The 21171-nt window shown below is 35.3% G+C and overlaps 1 protein-coding gene across 2 annotated transcripts in view; it reads left to right on the forward strand.

The window, feature by feature from the left end:
* Positions 1 to 21171, forward strand: part of ARHGAP15 (Rho GTPase activating protein 15) — a 599115-nt gene that overhangs the window by 296994 nt on the left and 280950 nt on the right. For both annotated transcript variants that reach the window (XM_036090857.1, XM_036090859.2), the window contains exons 7-8: positions 706 to 804; positions 2040 to 2169. In XM_036090857.1, the coding sequence (XP_035946750.1) occupies positions 706 to 804; positions 2040 to 2169 (229 nt within the window). The remainder of the gene's footprint in view (positions 1 to 705; positions 805 to 2039; positions 2170 to 21171) is intronic.

Here is a 21171-nt window from a genome sequence, read left to right on the forward strand (position 1 = left end):
TTAATAGCTCTGAGAGTCTGGAACGGGGATGTTCACTTGATAAATACTCTCCGTGAGAGGTTCAAATATGTAAATAAACTTTTATTCTAATACACTCCTTTTGTGGGGGAAATTAGTCCTGTATTACTTTCCTATGGATCTTTATGATAGGAAAGTAGAAGTAGCCAAATGTTATTCATTTGAATGACCTTTTGGAAAAGTCTGCATTAGTCTCTTTGGTAAATAATCTGTTTTACAGCCCTCCATAAAAGGAAATCAAATATAGAGATACTATTAGATTTGAAAAAGACAAACAGGAAAGAGCCAAGAGTGCAGAATGAATTCTGACACACCCGGGTGCATTTTTCTTAGGTTCTGACTTAAGTGGGTCCTGTCTGCATCATTCTGAACTTCCTGACTTGCTTCTCCTTGAGTTGGAGTAATGCAACTTCAGTCCTACTCTGAGTTAATCGTTCTATTATTAAAACAATAATGTATTTGTTATGACATGAAAAAACAGTTTATAGAGAGCAGTTCAAAATGATCCTGGTCTCCCAGTTCCCAGAAAGACAATTACTGGAATATAAGAAAATATTTTGGTGTACTGAAGTGTGTTTTTTAAACAACATATATATATATCTTGGAGATATATATATCTAGCTCCCTTTTTTTTTAATGTAAGAGATCAATTTTATGTGGTTTGCTTACCTGTCGATTTTTTTTCAGATCACAACAGTATCAGGAAATGAGTTCCTTCTACAGTCAGATATTGACTTCATCATATTGGATTGGTTCCACGCTATCAAAAATGCAATTGACAGATTGGTATGTATTTGTTTTGGCTGTTACCTTTATTAATTAAAATGTTGTCACTTAAATTGTTGCTTAGGCATATAACACACACACATTTAAATGGATCCTATAGATCGAGAGATATTAAGTTATTTTAAGTTTAAATGAAGTCCACTAAAAACCATTTCAACAGACGTGATTCGTAGAGCTAAATGTCATTTGATTTCTCTCTTTCAAATGAAAAACACAGTGCATTCATTTTTTTCCCCTGAAATAACATGGACATTCATTTACTAGAAGCTGTAAAAAGCACACAAGCACTTAATGACTACTGAGTTTTCACATTTTCAGTTTATGTTGTCTGTAATACATATTCTTGAGAATAAATATCAATGTATTTAAGCCCATACTCACTGTTATAATACCAGTAAATAATAATCCTTTATACTGATTTTCATTGTTCTTCCAGTGAAACTAGATTGTTCTTCTCATGAAAATTATGAATCTAAAACTTCATGAAATTACCCTAAATCATACATTCAGAGTATATTTTTAAAGAATCAAATTATTTAAAATTACCATTATATACTGATTCTAGACCAAACATCTAATTTTTGGACACTAATACTTGTAAAATCTTGAGGAAAAACTATTCTTGAGAGCTTTTAATAAGGTATATAAAAGGAAAATACTGCATTTTCGGTGTGATTTCATTGTTATTTAATTGCAGTCTTCCTTTATATCATTTTGGGACTAAAACTTTAAAAAATAACAAATTGACTTTTCTCCATCAACCATATAGTCCCCTTATCCAGGCATGCCTGAGTGCTCACACCCACATCCACCCACCCACACACAGAGTTTGTTGTTGTTGTTAAGAGTGGACTCTGGAGTCAAACTGCCTCAGTTTGAATCCTGGTTCCATCCTTTACTAGCTGTGTGGCCTTAAGCAAATTACTTATCTCTTTTGGCTTCAGTTTCCTTGTCTGGAAAGTAGGGGTAATAATGATATCTACCTCATAGGATTACTGTGATGATTAATTGAGTTAATACATGTGGAGTGCTTGGGGTAATGCAGAGCATTTAGTAAGTTTTATATATATATATAGCTATTATTAAATTTGAGCTTAGCATAGAGGCCCTGTCCTTAAATAATTATCTTAGTTCAGTCTTCCCTTTAAAATTAACATCGAAATAGATCACTAAGCTATTTGGTGAATCCTTTCTTCCTTGTAAAATTATTCGGTCTAATTGTTTGTTATTTCCAGCCAAAGGATCCAAGTGGTTCATCAAGAAACCTGGAATTATTCAAAATCCAGAGATCCTCCAGTACTGAATTACTAAGTCACTACGATAATGATATAAAAGAACAGAAACCAGAGCACAGAAAATCTTTAAGTAAGTATTTTTTTTTTTTTGCTTGCTGATTTTAACTTTGTCTAAATGCAATGCTTATGAAATATAAATGCATCAAAATAAGATTTGAGCCAAACTCATACTACTCATGGAAGATTCGTAGCCATTTCCTGGCCAGGGATTCATACACTGGAGGGCAGTCTGGGCGCTTTGCTCGCATCATTGTTGGTAATGCCTTTTGAGAAAATAATTGTTCCAAGGTCATGGTCTCTGCTTGGAGCAAAGCTCTGAATCTCTGAGTAATAGCCATGGCGTTCAGATTGATGATTGATTTTGAAAGTGGGAAATGTCAAGCGTCTCCAAACCTTGGTATGCTGACTATTTGATTTCCATACATTAAAAGATGTATGAGTGACCACCACAGTTGGCCCAACTTAAACCAACAGGCTATGCAACTTTCCACACTACCAGACCACCAGAAAGATTTAGAAATGTGGGTTATGAATTATATGTTCTCCGGGGTCACATCAAATTCTAATATTCTGAAAGAAGGGAATTTGGAGTAAAAAAGGACCAATCTCACCATATAGTGCTCTTGAGTATAACTCTCAACCTTGCCCCACTCTTTCCTCCTCAACAAAAGGAGATTATGAAAAGGTGTCACATATCTCACAGTTGGTTTGGATTTCGGCCTCCTGAAAGGTATCTCCGAAATCGAAGCAGGTGTCTCTGAAATCAAAGCAAACCAATTTCCCAAAGTCTCAAAAATTATAGTACCATTCCTGGATCACCTACCCTCAATCACTATTTTTTATGTCCTCTCCCTCTGATCTAAGATCAGTATAGTTACATTCTAGCTTTTTGAATTAAAGAGAACTCCGTAAGTAGAGAAGGGCTTCTAACAGAATATTTACACGTGTACATGAGTACATGTGCTAAATGACTATATGTGTATATGCATAAATTTGTGTGCATTAGGGAAGACTATATATATATACACACATATATATGTATGTATATATAAACATAGATGCACTCTCGCATGCATGTAACAAGGAAGAGAGAAGCTATTTATATATAACTTATCTTCCAGAGCTAAATTATTGGGATCTTAAAAATCTAGAAATAGCATGACAACTTTGAGTAGAAGCACCCTTTCAAAATTAAGTCATTATTCAAGAACTCATACCATTATTTCAACAACTGCTAGAAACATATTTAGCGAACCAGTTGTGTTAAGTTGGTGTTTAAAATGATCAATGTTAATGTCTTAATCTGTATGGTGCTTTGCAAATCAAGTTGTTTGCGGAGAGTTAGCAATGCCATTTAAAAAGATTGTTCCATAAGGTGGTACAGTTTGGAGTTATCTCATTTGAATGTTTCCCTTTAATTCCTGGTCATTGTTCCCCTTTACTTAACATAGGATCAAATTTAAGGTAAGATTTTAGAATTAGAATTCAATTGTGTGTATGTTAATGTTATGTGAGTATGTTAATGTTAATTATATGACCATTGTTTAGTGTATATATAATAGGATATATGAAGCAATGATTAGTAGAGGTTTGGAGGATACCTTGACCTGCTTCTAGAGCCTGAAGGTTGGGAGAAAATCAAGATTTGTAAAAGTGTTTGAGAAACATTGAAGCAAATGGATTCTGTGTTCAGCGATAGTCCCTTGAAATGTTTTAGGATGATACTGGGGAAAAAAATCTTCCTACAGATAGAATACCAGCTACTCCTCTTTAGAATTTATTTTTGACTGGGGAAGACAATTATTTGTGTATTGGAGGCTTAAATTCAATCCTGCCTAGAGACAAAGGAAGAGGCACATGATTTATCTACTCATTTTAAAATGTACCTAATTCTCTAGGGATCTCATAGTCACTTTTTCCTTTGCAGTTTAAAAATAATGACAGGTAGCCACCATTGAGCACTTGCTTTTCACCAGGCATTGTTCTAAGTTTTCATTAATGTTGACTTACCTAATCCTCCCACTAACCAACGAAGCAGGTACTACTACTAAAACTATTTTATAGATGAGAAAACTGAGGCATGGAGAATTAAGGCCATTTGTACAAAGACAGGTTATGGAGACAAGTTTCAAACCCATGCAATTTGAGATAAGAGCCTATGCTTTTAACCATTACACTACAGTGAAGTGAACAAATAAAAGGTAAACTTAGTTTATACCAACTTTGGACTTGGATGGAAATATTACATTAAAAATGAGATGCATAGAAATCAGTAAACTTAAATAGGGACCCAAAAACATATTAGCAAAAGAACTAAAACCAAATGTCTCTGGAGTTTGATTTTACTATTAAAATAAAGGGGTCATTTAGTCTATGATATTAGCCCTAATTTTAGAAAATGCTTCATTTCTATATTTTGATGGGTATTTATAGTTGTAAGCCCTTTTTAAGTCTTAGTATTTTTTTTTGCAATGTAGGATATAGTTAATATCCGTCTATTACTTAAAATTAAGTTCATTCACTATTTATGTATTGATTTTCATTTGAAAGGCATAATGATAGACACACCCACAGAATGTCAAATTAGATTATGCATTTGAAATAATGATTGGCATATTTTATATTTGATGCTTTATAAAATATTTTTTCAAGTAGGAAATATACTGTGTGAAACCCCCTCTGATCTCAGTCCTAGATTTGAACACCCAAACTTAGATTCTTAAAACATGCATTCAGTTTTATGTTACCCTCTTGAGATTAAATAATTATGTGGAATTAGAGATTCACAGTATCTCCTTTCTTATTAGTAGTCTAAGCACAAACTTTATAGTCAGTTTGCTGCCTTTGGCTTCCTGTGCCCTTGATGTTCCCATGAGTTTTGTCGCCAAGATTGTAGACAGATAAAGCCAGAATTACTTTTTTTAAAGGCATGTGAACATCATTAGCAGCTAACAGGTGGTCATTTCATTGTCCAGTTTCTCTGGGTAACATGGGAAAAAATATGTACTCTCAATGAGTGAACTGTGAAAGTTAAGTGCTTAAATATACTTTCCTTTTTAAACTATGATTCTAACCTGCCAACATTATTAAGGACTAATCAGATACTTTAAGATATCAGTTGAGTCTAACAGACAAGAAGCCAGAAAATTCAATGTAAGGGCCAAATCACTGTGGGAAATTCAGGACACCAGCATGGGATGAGAGTGGGAGAGCAGCTCTCCAGGGAGGGTTGTTAATGGAAAGTGGAGAGTCAATCAAAGAAAATGCTAGCATATTTTTTCCAAGGAAAGAGAAGTATCTTCCACTGATGGCAAAGAGGAAAGGCCCAAATATAAATCCTGCATCAGATAACCTTGGAGAGGTTTCTTAACTTTTCTGAGCTTTACTTTGTAGATCTATAAAAATGGGTCTAATGCTGTCCTTGCAGGATAGCATGAGAATTTGAAATTAGACATGTAAATACTTAGCTCACAGCATTTTCTCAATGAGTAGGAGCTCTTATTATTATCCTCTGTGTCCCCAAGCAGATGGTACCAAAATGGGGCATGAACCTAGGATAGTGTCTAATGGAAGAATGGAGAAGGGCATATATACTTGACACCCTCTCCCCAAGTATGAGAAAATAGGGGGAAAGAGCCAGAATTGGATATGGGAGTCATAACTACAAAACTCTAAATATGAGCAGCTGGTCTTTCTCCTGGCGACTCCCCAGGTAAAAATGGCAGCCAGGGCATTTTTGGGATCAGCACACCAGGAAATAATAGAAGGGAGCCAAGAGATACTCATGACTCTTTTATGCCCAGAAGAGCTAGTCATGAAGAAGTTCCGGTTGATGGAAAGGATTCAGCATCTAGCCATTTCGCTATTCCTTTAGGCATAGCTCTAGTTTATTCATTCACTCATCTATTCATTCTTTTTCATTAATGGATATACCTGAAGGTACACAACTAAAATTCGTGACTTCACTCATTTGCACTTTCAATTTTTAAAAAATATTTTGTATTTGGGTTATGCTTTAGAAGTGGTATACCACATGCTGATCAGGTGCTAAACTGTAAAATCCATGCGTGGAGACCTTGGATAACTTCTATATAAAATTGACACTTTTAGCATTATAAATAAGCACCCCAAAATAAACATGAACTAGAAGAATAAAATCAAAAAGTGAGAGAACTGAAAGAAAATGAGTTTTCTTTTAGCTGTCTTTCAATGAAGTTTTCATAAACAGCAAATGTTTTCTAGGTGAGATCCTGAAAGTATTTAGATATGGATTTCCCAATTGCATCTCCCCTTAGTAGGGGTGTGCGTACAAGGCTACAGGGATAAAGACAGGAACGGAAAAATTAGGATGAGATATTCATACAATATAGAAAATGAAAATACTTGTGAACCTTTAATAATATCTTCATTTAAAAATTTGTCTGCAAAGTCATCATGATCATGCCAAGTGAAAACAACTCTGATAGAGAAGGCAGTTATTTTTTGTACTAATCTAAATAATTATAACACCGGTCATCCACAACTGTAAGTAGATTACGTTCTCAAAATCCAGTTGTAAACTGGTTGCTTAGATCTCACTCAGCACACTTTCATAAGGAAACCACGTACCAGCCACAAAAGCACACTTGAACCTTATTGCAATCATTTAGAATGTTGTTTTGAGGGAACAGCTTGTTCTGAGTTTGTTGCACCTCTGGCCCTAAGAGCTAACACTTTCCAGTAGCATTGCTTTCCATCTGGTTTCCCTTTTCCTCCTCCCCTGCTCCTGTACCAACCCCACCAAAGCAATTAGAATGATCAGAACGGCTTTGGCTAGGAGGCTCCTGGACCCTGAAAATCCTCAGTGGTGTCAAGGAAGGGATGCAGAGCCTCCAAGCCAGAAAAAAAATAGTGGGAAAAAGAGAGAATGAAGGACTGGGAAGGAAGATTTTTCAGCATGGACAGGGAATGAGTCCTTGGCAAGGGCAGATGCTCTTTGTACAAAATGTGTGTAATGACAGATTAAGTGTGGTATTGTCCCAAATGTTAATATTTGATGAATCTAGGTGGTATCTATAGGAGTTATCATGATGCTCTTGTTTTCTGTATGTTTGAAGAGTTTCACAGATAAAAACGAGTACACACACACACAAAGTATTATTCATGGAAATAATTCAACAAAAGAATATACATATTTTCTAATTCTGGCTTGAAAATTTCTAAAGATCAAATTTTCTGAATATGAATTACATTAAGACCTCTTTAAATAAAAAACAAAACAAAACACTGATAGCTCTTTATTTTCCCATTTTTTCCCCCAAAAGCCAATATATTTTTTCTTGTGACCATTGTGGCCTTTCTGGGAGCAGTGTAATTAAAGAAATTTGTAAGATGTTTTTTATTATCCAAAAAGGAAAAGTCACACTAGTTTCTTGGATGAATATGTAACTAGCAATTGTTTAAAACACATATTGTGAAGTCTGTTCTGGAGACCCACATAAAGACATATTTTAAAGTTTCTTCCTCTTAAGAATTTAGTGTAAAACAGCCTAAGCTTGCCAATGCATGAAAATAATAAGATAAATAAGCCATCTGCCAGGAAAATGAAAACAATATTAAAATTGCACAAATAAATTATATCTCGCCCTGAAGAAACAGAAAATCTCCTACCTGGAAACAACGAAAAAGTCATAATATTTATGTAGAGTATTATGGGTTATTGTGTTGTCAAAGGGAAAAAGGTTTTCAATTTGGGTAGGATGGTCAAACATCTGACTCTTGTTTCTTTCCCCTTAAAAACAATATTACTACCTTGGCACCGGTTTCAGTCAGTATGCACCTGAGGAAAACAAACAACTGAAGAAAAGTGTGAAAATAAAATTTATTTTGTTTTACTGTAGTCATAAGACTGACAGTATCAAAGGAACAGTGAGTGTCAGTTCTTTTCTTTATGTTTTCCACAGGTTAAGGGAGTTCTTTATTTCAAAATATTTCTGTAACTGAAGAAAAAAAGGAAAAATTTTAAATGAAAATGTATGTTGCTAAAACGGGAGGATTTAAACATTATGAGGAAAAAAAAAAACAGTAAAGATTAGATACACACTTGACAATCAGGCGTCCAAAATACTTTGTCAAACTGGTTTTATTCATGAAGGTTACAGGGCTTCACTGAGGCACTGTGTGACTAAAGAAATTGTTCTGACATGTGTTCCCAAGATAGTTAGCAGCAATCCCTGCTTTCCTGGGACCCATAGATTACAGTTTCTTCAAAACATTCAGTTCTCCATGAATCATTTGAAAGAGGACCTAGTTATAAACTGAGCAAAGAATATTCTGATTAATCTCTTCTTTCCCATCTAAGGGGTTGATCTTGCCTTCTGAACTGTGGGTGTCCATTGTCATGTATCTTGTAACATCAGCTACTCTGAGAGTCTATCTAACCCTATCAACACTCAAGCACTAGATCACCCCATCTCTTCCTGACCTTGGCAGTAACTCCACGACCGTTTTTCCCCTTAGATGAACTGCAGTTAATCAATTTCTGATTTCATTAGGTCAAATGGCATCTTTCTTTCAATAATAGGCCAAATCCAAAGGGCTCTTTCGTCTAACTCTTGAGCAGTATTTCCTTAGCATTAATACACTACTGTGATTGTAAACAATATAAAAAATGCTCTTTGATCTCCTCTGAAAGTTTCCCTCCATTTATTCTATGACTCCAGGATGGCTATATATATTAACATTTCTTTGTAGAATTAAACATATAATATTTGTTCACTACTGTCATATCAAATTTAAGGTATCTTAGCTAAACATGATATTTAAGGCATTCTTATAGTGAATCCCTGTGTTGACAAAAACATTCTTTTGAACGCACATGGTCATCTCTTTTTGTATACAGAATTTATTGGGTCTACTCCTTTTTGTTTCTGGAGCATAGGAGCAATGTCAATTTTCTTCAAAATCCTAAAAGAAAGTAATTTGCTTTTTAATGCATTTATTTGGATGTCCCCAATAGGCCTAATGGTATCCTTAGGGGGAAAAATTATATAATCTGAAATTTTCTTGGAAAATAAGTTTGTTTCTTATTACTCATCATAAAACCCACATCCATGCAAGGAAAATCAGGTGTTGCTTTCATCCAAAGTATGAGATGTATCCAAAACTACCAGCTGTGTCTATCCAAATTAAATAAAGTGTGATCTATAACATTAGGACTCTTAGCTTCCTTCAAGAAATGTCTCATGGATGACTAGGGGAAAGGTAAGTCAGTCTGCCAATTCATCTTTCCTTGATTATTTAAATAGAACCTGAAGCCAAGTACTCTTGCTACTCAATTTCCCTAATATAAATAAATATATCCTTTTTGTATACAAAATTAATTGACCTAAAAAAGTAGAGGCCAAATGGGGATGCAGTGGCCAAATAGAAAATGTAAGGACTGGGATTGTGCCATTAGATATGATGTCCTCCAAAATTGAAGTCAAAGGTTAAGAGCAATTTCTAATCAAATTACTGTATTGAAATGATTCAAGTCAAAGTTCCTCAATGGAAAGCCCTTCATGACCTGCGTCCCCATCTTCAGTTTTTTCCCACTACCCCCGACCCATGATTTATATTTCGGAGAAATGGTGCTTGTAATCCCTGACACACACTACTCTGTGCTGACTTTTACCTTTAATTCAAGGTCTTCCTTTGCTAAATTAAATGTTCTTTAAGACTCAGATCAGGCCACGCCTTCTCCAGAAAACTTTCCCAGATCTCTGTGGTAAGTTAGTTGATCTTCCTTGGTTTTCTTATAATGTTCAATCCATATCTCTATCATTGTAATTACCAAAGTGTGTTACAATAAGCTAATTTTGAATATCTGTTTGTCTACCCACTAGACTCCCGGACTCTGGAAAGGACTCTGCTAATTTACCTAATTTACCTCTGCTACTAGCAGAGTGGCTTGATGATATTTGAGAGTATTCAAAAATGTATAGTATTAAATTAGTTAATAAATGAATGAGGATATTCACATGACCAATATCAACATACTACTCGTTCTGTGCTAAAAATCATGTTGAAATTTCTGAAACTTGCTTAGGAACAATAATAAATTTTTCCTTGTCCTGACTACTTGTACTGGTTTGACATTTAAGGTCACTATTGATATGTTTCTCTCAGTTTTCTCTTAGAACTTTAAATCTCAAATCAATGGTATGTTTTATGCAGGTCACATGTACTGTGGCTAACAGAATCATGTACAAATAAGCGCTTTATTCTGTAGTGAGGATAAAAATGACTAAGACCTTGCAGGAGGGGAAAGGAGAAATCCTAATCCCTTTGCTTAAAGTCATTGTCCTCTCAACATCTTTCTCTTACGTATTCTAGCTCCTTTTTTATTTGAGAGAAAAACTCTGGTTCATTCTTATTCTTTAGGTTCTTCTATGGGCTCTGACAGAATTTGCAAGGCTCTCTTGGAAGCAAGAAAAAAGGAGAAGCTCTTTAGTGTACCAAAAAAAAAAAAGAGTAATAGTAGTTTGGATAATTTTTGTTTCTTTGATAATTTTAGAAGACTGAGAAAAATTTTCTTTAAGGCCAGCTTATTTATAAAAATCTGACTAAACAAAAAAGTTTATAAAAGTGTTAATATGCACCCTTTTCAAAAGGTTGTATGGTTATTTTATCAGAGATTTGGGTCTAAGAGTCACAAAATTTAAGTATAATTCTTACCTCTGGGATACACTAGCTATAAAACTTGGACAAGTTTCTTAAGTTTCCTAAAAGTATCCAGATAAATGTAATGGATACTTTTTACATAAATATGAAATGAAATAAATATATATATATGCATATGATTTGTATAAGATCTAATACATATATTAGATCTAATGATAATGTATATACTCCATCTAAAATATATCCAAGAACTTTATAGATCTGTATTATAATGTAAATATTAGATACAATGATTTCCAAATGAATGTACTCTGAGTAAAATTATCATGGCTTTTGTTTGTGTACTATAAATCCCTCAGTTCTTCTCTTTAGAAATACAGCAAGAATGCACTTTGCCACTGATTTAAACAGTCAGCAAACTCAGATTAAAAAATGCATAATTTGCCAAAGGCTTAATTTTTTAATATCTTCATCATTCTATTGACTCGTGGCATCATAATACTTTTACTTTAGTTTCCTTAAGGGATTCCTTAAGTGTTATGGGTAATAAACATTCCGTTTTGCCATTCCTGAATGTGTGAGCCTGATGTGATGGTATTCTCTAGAGATTAAGCTTCACCAAGTGTCAGTTGTCTTTTCCATTCTTGTATAAAATGGTAAAATGGTGTAATAGTAGGATTTTGACACAGAGTTATGTAATTTCCCTTAAGAACAAAAGATTTCATTTACTTTTAATATTATATATATATGTATATATATAATATTAGAATCAAACCAAACATCACAACACATCTGGTGATAAAGAGATGGCAATTTATTAGAGTAAAAATATCAAAACCACATGAATAGAGAGTCACTTATAAGGAATAAACTGGAAGATGCCAGAAGTCTGGTCTCACTAAAACACACTCCACTGACAGGCTGGCAAGCATGCCTAGATGCCCACCATGTCTGCTCTATCTGAATTAAGGGAATTTGATATCTAGGAGAAGCAGTTCTATCTGAGCAAGGTTTCAGTCATTTGCTGAAGCCAGGATCTTTCTATTCCATTAGATTACAAGTGCCTGAGCGTATAAGCCTTCATATGATGACTCCTCCTCATCCCCATTACCTAGAACAGAGTCTGAAACATAGTGGTGTTCCATATTAAATGTCTCAGTGAATGAGTGAATAAATGACTGAGTGAATGAGATGAAGAGAAGAAACCAATTGCAAATTTTATGTATGAGGAATGAAGGGAAAGTTTGACATGTGAGGCACTAACCTCTTTTTTGTTTCCCCCAGACCCCTTGGCAGTTATATTTCTTTTTTTTTTTTTTAAGGTCTAAATCCAATTAATTAACGTATAGTGTATTACTAGTTTCAGAGGTAGAGTTCAGTGATTCCTCAGTCTTATATAATACCCAGTGCTCATTACATCCCTTGATCTCCTTAAAGTCCATCCCCCAGTTACCCCATCCCCATACCCACTCCCCTCCAGCAACCCTCAGTTTGTTTCCTAGAGTTAAGAGTCTCTTATGGTTTGGCTCCTTCTCTGTTCTTATCTTATTTTATTTTTCTTTCCCTATCCCTATGTTCCCCTGTTTTGTTTCTTAAATTCCACATGAGTGAAATCATATGATAATTGTTTTTCTCTGATTGACTTATTTCGCTTAGCATAATACCCTCTAGTTCCATCCACATCGTTGCAAATGACAAGATTTCATTTTTTTGACGGCTGAGTAATATTCCATTGTATATATATACCACATCTTCTTTATCCATTCATCTTTTGATGGACATCTAGGCTCTTTCCATAGTTTGGCTATTGTGGACATTGCTGCTATAAACATTGGGATGCAGGTGCCCCTTCCAATCACTACTTTCATATCTTTGGCGTAAATACCTAGTAGTGCAATTGCTGGGTCATAGGGTAGCTCTATTTTCAACTTTTTGAGGAACCTCCATACTGTTTTCCAGGGGGGCTATACCAGCTTGCATTCTCACCAATAGTGTGAGAGGGTTCCTCTCTCTCTGCATCCTCTGAGGCACTGACCTCTTGATAGGTGTTTCAGTTTTGGTTCCTCAAGAAGCAGTTCCTGAGACAAGGATATGAGTGTATATAATATGTTTGGAAATCGACCCCTGGAAACACAGGTAGGAGATGAGAGGAAGAGAGCCAGGGGAAAGAAAGCAGTCAAAAAAGGGAAATAAAATGTCTCTAGAAGTTAATACTGCTGTGAAACCCTGGGAATTTTTTTCAGATTGAGAAGAGAGGAATGGCAGAGAATAAATAAAATGGATACATATTAGACAGGAAAGAAAGAACTATAGAGCACAACATGTTGGAGAACAGCAGTAGATTAGTGAGCCTGGAGTGCACAAAACATTAGAGCAACAACTGGAGATCAGGTTGGAAATGAACAGAGAATATTGGCAGAGGGTCATGCATGAACTGCTAGGAAATTTGGATTTTATTCTGTAAGTAATTGGAGCCTAGTGACAGACTTTTCAGAGGGCAGGAGATATTAACAGATCTGATATACAAAGTAATAATTTTTGGTGGAAATGTGGAGAATGGCAAAGAGAAAGGTAGCACAAAAAAAGAGTGAAAGATAAGAGATAAGGAGATAAATTAGGAAACTATTACAGTGGGCCAAATCACATAATGCAGGTTGAAACTAGGCAATGGGAATGGAGAAGGGGAAAGGTTCCAGAACGTTCTGAGGGGATATTGATAGGTTTTCTTGACAAATATTGGAAGAATTCTTGGAAGTGTCCAAATACCCACTGCATCTGTGGTTTGGGGAAAACATCAAGATGCTTAGGAGTTCAGCAGAATTTACCTCCTAACCTCATTCTTTCAGAATCCTACTAGATGTGGATACTTAAAATGTGGTCCATGGACCAGCAGCAACAACACCATCTGGGAGTTTATTAGGAAATATGAGTCTTATGCCCTACCTGAAATCTACTGAACAGGATCTGCATTTTAACAGTTGATTCACATGCACATTGAGAAGCACACTACCGTATGATAAAAATAATTTCTCTAAGTACGTTTTGCAAGTTCAGAGCCAGAGAGTGGTCTTTGAAACTTTGACAAGGCTTACTTATATAGAAGAGCTAGCTAGTCTATCTTTGTGTAAAATAACTCTGCATATGGTTATTATCATAGTGGCCATCCCATGACAATGATTTTAGATGGTGAATATTTATTTAATCTCATCAATCGCTTTCAAATGGTGACTGCAGACTGAAAGAGAACCAATACTTACACTTTCCTTGTGACTTTTGCCTGTGCCACACCTAAGTCATGAACTAAGTCAACAGCTCCAGCCAAGCAAAAACAACAATAACAAAATTTAAGCCAAGAATAAACTACCCTCACTAAAACAAATAGCCAAGAAAGCAAAGCTCCAAACAATTCCCTGGATGTCATCCATGAATTCCCTGGATATACTCATGTACAAAGTCCATCTGAAATGCTATTTACCCTTTATTTTCCATTTGACTCTTTTTTGGGGAACATACAATCTCATATATAGCCTTCTTCTTCTTCTTCTTCTTCTTCTTCTTCTTCTCCTTCTCCTTCTCCTTCTCCTTCTCCTTCTCCTTCTTCTTCTTCTTCTTCTTCTTCTTCTTCTTCTTCTTCTTCTTCTTCTTTTACTTCTCTATATTCAAGAGTAATAGTATTTTATTGCTTAAATGTCTTTTATTTTTATGTTGTTCTTGGGTACTTGAATTAATTTCCCATTGGTTTTCGAGTTATATGTCATAATTCGAAATGAGCCAGGGCTTAGCTGTTTTACTCCTAGAGTAAGCTTATCTATTGTGCCTGCCAAAACAGTCAAGGACTACCAGCCTGCACTCTAGTGAAGTTGGTAGGAAGAGCTGCAAAGAAAAGAAAGGTAAGGCTCACCATTTAGTTATCAAAAAATAAAGGACAAATTCAAAGTAAAGTCTGATTAGTCCTTCTCGTAGTATGAGCCTTTACTCACTAAGAAGAGCTCACAATGACTCTCTCTGCAGCAAAAGCATCGTTTTCTCAGGTCCGTCTTTATCTATTCTCGGAAATGAAAACCGAAATGGGCAAATGATAATCCTTTTCCAAGTAAGAATCTACCTCAGAAATATACCCGTAAATGTTCAGTCTTAAAAATGTGTTGGATAGTAACGAAACAGATTGAAAGAGCTTCCTCAAAATTTTAGTACTGCCTGGATTCACTTCACTTATTTAGCTTTATGACTCCGGGACCTCTTACATAAGAATGATTATCTTCTTTTTTTTTTCCTAGTCAGTGCCTGGGTTTGTTATTGAAGTTCCATGCCTTATTTTTAAATTGGGCATAACTGATTCCATAGAATTTTTGCTTAACTCATTTTTATTGAACAGAATCCAGAATTTTAGTCAAGAAGTGTTAGATATTAATCACATGTGAGTGGGATCATTAAAATTTCCTTTACCTTCCAGAACAGCGTGTCATTATAGAATCATAAGAAGTGAGTTCACTTAATAATCTTTACAATTACATAAAAGCAATCATTTTCATAAGTCTTAGAAGAAGCTTTTAACTATTACTTGAAGAACATATTGGAATACTAGAATGTATTATGTTGTGTTATTATAGATGTGACTTGGGAATTGAAAAAAAAATATTCTCTGACTCAAGGATCTTAGGAGGTTTCCTTTCCAGATTGAATAGTTTTGTTAAACACAGTTTATGATTATAATTTTTATACAGCTAGTAGAGACCTTATTGCTGAAACAGAAATTATAGTATCATTTCTTAATTATTACACTCTTAACTTTATAGAAAATTAGAGGAAAAATGCAGTATTTTCTACTGCAGTTAAGAACAACAATTGGTGACAATTTAAGGTGAGTCAGTTAAGGAGAAAAAACTAAAACAAATCTCTCCTCTAACTTATTATCGCCTTCTCTTTTCTTTTCTTGTAGCCACTTCTCATCTTTGACTTTGAAACCCAACAGTTTAAACTTGGTTCTTATTTCAGTGGGCTAATCCCCTTTCATAAATCATGCTCAAGAGCTGAAATAATTTGCACATCATTTAAAGAGTATTTGCTTTGAAATATTCACCTCAAGCCCTTTTGTATATCCTTTCTCTCTAAAGATTTGTAGTATTTGTTTTGTTCTCTGAGGTATAAAAGACCTGGATAAACTTTATTCCTGTTGTTTCAAGATTAGTTAACGAAAATGCATATTAATTCAGCAGGGTTGGGAACAAACCTCAGTAAAAATGATCATACATATGCCTCTCGGGAATAGCAAAGTACAAAATGTCAGTCTTCAAATCTCCTTGGACTTGCTCAGAGGAGCATTGAGGGATTTAAATTTCCAGAATATGTCTACAAATGTATTTTCTTTGTTGTGGAGAACAGGAGCTATGCTGATTATTTTTCCCCAGAAAATTGATTTAATTTGTATTTGAACGAAAATTAAGCTTTCTACAAAGTGGCTCTTCAAGAATACAGAGAAAAACGGCCACGGCAAAGGTAAATTTAACATTAAAAAATGAGATACCTGATATGCCACTAGATTCTTGATTTATTTCATTTCAGACCTCAAATCCCAAAATAAAATTTAACAGAGCAATCATTTTTTCCCCTAAAAACAAGTAGAATTGAAAGGACCTCATAAAATCAGAAGTAAACATATTTAGATAAAGTTCAATGACACCTTTCCATGTATAAACTCCAATGTTACAGTTTGCCAGTAAACTCAGAAAAAAATACTGACTTCTCCAAATAGTGTATCTGTTTTGTATGTTAAGATGTGCCCTGTTCTATTCTTAAACTGAAAATGACCATAAACTTTGGCACTTAAGTGCTTATCCGGAAATGACTAAGTAGATTCGGGGGTAATAAATCACTCATATGGATCCAGCCACCCACAGTCTTGTTCCACTTCTCTTCTTTACAAGTGTAGTAATAGGCATTTCCACAGTCCTCAGGGTGCCAAACTTTGCACCATTAGGAAAATCTGCAAGTGGCTTGATTTATCTTCCTCACTCAGTTAGCTAAGACCCAACTAAGTAAAAATCAGCAGGAATAAACTTGACTTGTTAAACTTTTTTAATAGGGAGATGCAACAATTAGAACTTTCCTCCTTTGCCACTTCAATTTACTTTGGATGGGAAGCCCCTTGTGAAAAATATTCAGATGAGATCTCAAATTATAGGTGCATGGCTGGATGATGCTGACTCGGAGTTTTCATTATACACAGAGGATTGTCTGCTGTTTGCAATTAATCCAGACACAATCCTCCTGGTACTTGGGGAGGAATGTGGAAGAAATAGCCATTTTATAAGTTGTAAACTCCTAAATTACCCTAAATTAGAGGCACTATTAATCGGACACTTAGATATAGACAGGATCTGCTTATTGTGTAGGCTCATCTTCCCCTGATGGAGAAATCAATTAAATATTTAGGATGTGGAATACCTTCCAGGTTGGATAATGCATTTCATTTAGATTATGGCCCTCCAATCCAAAACATTAAAGGGGATCTTAACGGATGGAAGCACATTACTGTCTCTTGGATTGGGTGCATTAACACTTTAAAAATGAATGTGCTTCCTAGGATTTCCTATTTGTTCCACCAGCTGCCTGTTGATGCGCCAGATAAACAGTTTAAGGATAAGTATGTAAAAGATGCATGTGCAACATTCTGTGTGCTGAGGTGCACCCTTGTAGGAAAAGTCCCCAACTGTGGTCCCTTTGGATGGCTTTTCTCGATGCCCGAGCAACCTCAGATGACAGGGCTCATTTGATCATGGCAGAGTGGGAGGGGAAGCCAAAAAGGAGATGCAATTAGTCCTCTTACAAAGGTTCTGTGGATTTCTAATCTTGTATCATTCCTTTCTATAACTTAATTAATAACTAGTGATTATTATAAGAAAACACTGGAATGACATGGTAAAATTGGAAATAAACTTAAGCTTTCCCATTATAAAAATATTTGGCATGAAGATAATCATTTGATTCTCACCCAAGGACCATTACATAGGGACCAAATTTATGAACAATATTGTAAGAACAAAGCTCTTGCATCTCCCATGCTACAGAAGCATGGTATAGAAATAGCTGGTGTCTTGGAGCACTTATCAGGCTGTAGGCTGTGTTCTAAGCAATGTACATGTTCTCTCTTCCTTAATCCTGTCAATAACCCTATCAGGTACAGAGGTGTTATGATCCCCCTCATTTCATCTATTGGGTGAATGAGACACTGAAAGGTCAATCAATGTGGTCAAGATTACACAGCTAAGAACTGGCAGAATTACAATTCGAAACCAAGCACTTTGACTCCACAGCCTGGAGTCATAACCATTGTTTCGTGAGACTCTGGGTTCTAGAGTAAGGCTGAAGGTTTCTGCTACCTACTAGCTCTATAAACTTTGAACCTGTCACTTAACCTCACTTATATTCTGTTTTATAATCTTGAAGATATCAGTAATAGTAGTACCTATCTCACTGAATTGTTTGGAAGTATTAATTAGATTATGACATTTATAGCAGTGCTTAGCGTAATGTAAGCACTCAATAAATGTTAATAATAATACTGGTACAAGTATTTTGCTTTCTGCCGTAGTATTTTGAAGAGTCCTCCTAATTTGGTTAAGAAAAAGATACTTTAGAGATAAATGATTGAAATCTTTAAAGATGAACATGTTTTTTAAAAATTCCCTTGTATTTATGGGGAACAAAGAGTATACTGAATGACTTACAGAAGACTATAATCTTCCTGAACTGAGTCAGATGTTTGTCCTCTTTTGTTTCCATTTATAAAAGTCTTGATTCACAATTGACACAAATATATCATATTAGGTTACTCAGTGAAAACAAATTTATCCAATCATAAAAGAGATGATGAAGATAGGGGTCGATTTCTTTGTTTCTAAAGACAGACTCCTCATGCCAAATCTGATAGAACACATGCTTCAGTGTGTTTGCCTTGCTTCAGAAGACAGCAGAAAACTCAGCTAACTGGTATAATTACATAACTTGGATAGTCATATTGAGAGGGTTCAACGTTGGCACTAGAATATGGAATTATAAAGTTCAATGAAGTTGCAGGAATTTAACTGAAAAGAAATTATTTATCAGCATTTTGACAGGGAATAAACAAAAAAGGAACAAACTGATCCTTTCAAAGTTGGGTGGAAAGAACGTTCCAGAAGCCTTCCTTTGTAATCACTGTCATTGAGAAGCCCTGAGGCCTCTTATTTGTTAGTAATTGATACCTAGACTTCAGGCTCCAATACTAAAGACAACTGCTATTTTAAGGGCTTGTCAAGAAAGTTAGGCATTAGTTGGAGTTCTTTTTCTACACAGTCCTCCACTATTTTTCCACTGTTGGGTCAAGTTTGTTGTAAATCAGAGGTGGATCAACCATATGCAGATACTTTTACCTTTTAAATACATTTGGAAGTGTACTGGGGTAAAATCAGAATCTAATACTTAAAACAACCAGAAATGTGCTTTATTTGGCTGGGAAAACAGCCTGAGCAGCAACCACTCCATATTGGTTTGTTTGTTTGTTTGTTTGTTTGTTTGTTTGTTTCGAGATCCTAACAGTGGAGTGAAGCTCCTCATCTAGTCTTAAGCTCTGCTTTTCTTACACTGAACACAAAGAAAGAAAAGGACTTAGATAGCATGAGAATAAAAGAATGGGACCCAAGCCTAAGCAAATAGATCGGCTAGTCAACTCGGAAAACCAATGAAGAAACAAGTGGCACAGAACAATACTCCTCCCAATGTTTGTATTACATTCTTAATGTAGAGGGATTAGTAATTTCTCTGTATTATAATATGTTCATAATATAGATGGATTAACTCAGATCAGGATGATTTATATCTGGGGAGAGAGGGGAGACAAAATAAGCTCTAAAAAGCTAGGGTCTGTATGTGCGGTCTAAGCAAAGATGACCTAAAATCTGGAAAGCTAGAGTAGTAGGAGCAAGCAGTCCGTTCACACATTCACATCATAGGCATTCATTGAGAAGTTGTCTTTTGTGTGCACTGTTTGGAAGGCAGCTATGCTCACCACTATACCACCAACGCAGGTTGTGTGCACTGTTTGAAGCACGGAGGTTAAAGAGGTTCCAGATGTTATCAATTCTTCATTGACAAAAAGTGTTTATGGTCACATTTTAAGTAGATATTTCCTATTCTCTACCAAGATGATTTAGTTCAAAGATGAATTTCCACACAAAATGTTCTTAAAATATACCTGCTTGATTTTATCAACAAAATGAATACAATAGTGACTAGTTAAATATACACTGAATTTATCAGAAATTTTGTATTCACATTAAGGACAAACTCCCATTTATGTAGGTTAGGTAGCACCATGGACCATGGTCCACCAAGAGTTAAGGGGAGTTAATAAATGAAAATGCTGCAAGCTTGAGTCCTGGTGTATTTTTATCTTTGATATTCTAGAGGATGGAATCATTTCCTAGCTGGTTCTAAGACTAAGGATCTGTTAGTTTTCATTAATAAAAACAGTGTTAAATTACCTAGAGCCCAACTGTTAGGTAGCAAAAGCCACCTGCGCAACCAGTTGGGGTAGCTCACCTGGTTGTCCAGCTGTAGTGTAGTAAGGACCAGTGTTGATGCCAGAACCAAATGGCCTTGGTGTAAGTCACGGCCCTGCCAGGACCATCTGTGTGCCTTGGGTAACATGTTCTCGTAGATTTGCATTGAGGACTAAACCACTTATTCCCTGAAAGTGCTTAGAACAGTGCCTAGAATAGAGTAAGTGATCTTGAAATGTTAGTTGTTATTATTAGAGACTTCCATTAGACCAAATAAACTTAACAGTCCATATGACTTGCATAAATTTATTTTTTTAATTTTTTAAGACTTATTTATTTATTATTTATTTGAGAGAGCGAGAAGGAGAGAGAGAGAGAGAGTACATGGGGGAGGAGGGTCAGAGGGAGAAGCAGACTCCCCGCTAAGCAGGGAGCCCGATGCGGGACTCGATCCCGGGACTCCAGGATCATGACCTGAACCAAAGGCAGTCGCTTAACCAACTGAGCCACCCAGGTACCCCATGACTTGCATAAATTAAAAAAAAAAATGGTAAAAATATAAACCACAGAGTGACATTAATTGGGGGTTTTAGAAAAATTTAGAATAATTATAAACGAAATAATTTTGAATTTTCCATTGTTTTATGCATTAAAATTAAATATATTAGGTAATGATATAAAGTAAACAAAGATATAAAGTAATATGGCTAACTTCACTTTCAAAAAGCTAAAGCATTCTCCTCCTACAGGAGAAAATCTTTTAACTGATCTTTACATATTAATATCAATATTAATAAAAAATGTATAAACATCAGATGTGCCATGTGCTGTTCTAAGTATATAGCATGTATTTTCTTATTTCTCATCTTTCAAACACCCTATATATTAAG

The sequence above is a fragment of the Halichoerus grypus genome, chromosome 4 (genome assembly GCF_964656455.1).
Source record: "Halichoerus grypus chromosome 4, mHalGry1.hap1.1, whole genome shotgun sequence".
In the NCBI taxonomy this organism is placed as follows: domain Eukaryota; kingdom Metazoa; phylum Chordata; class Mammalia; order Carnivora; family Phocidae; genus Halichoerus; species Halichoerus grypus.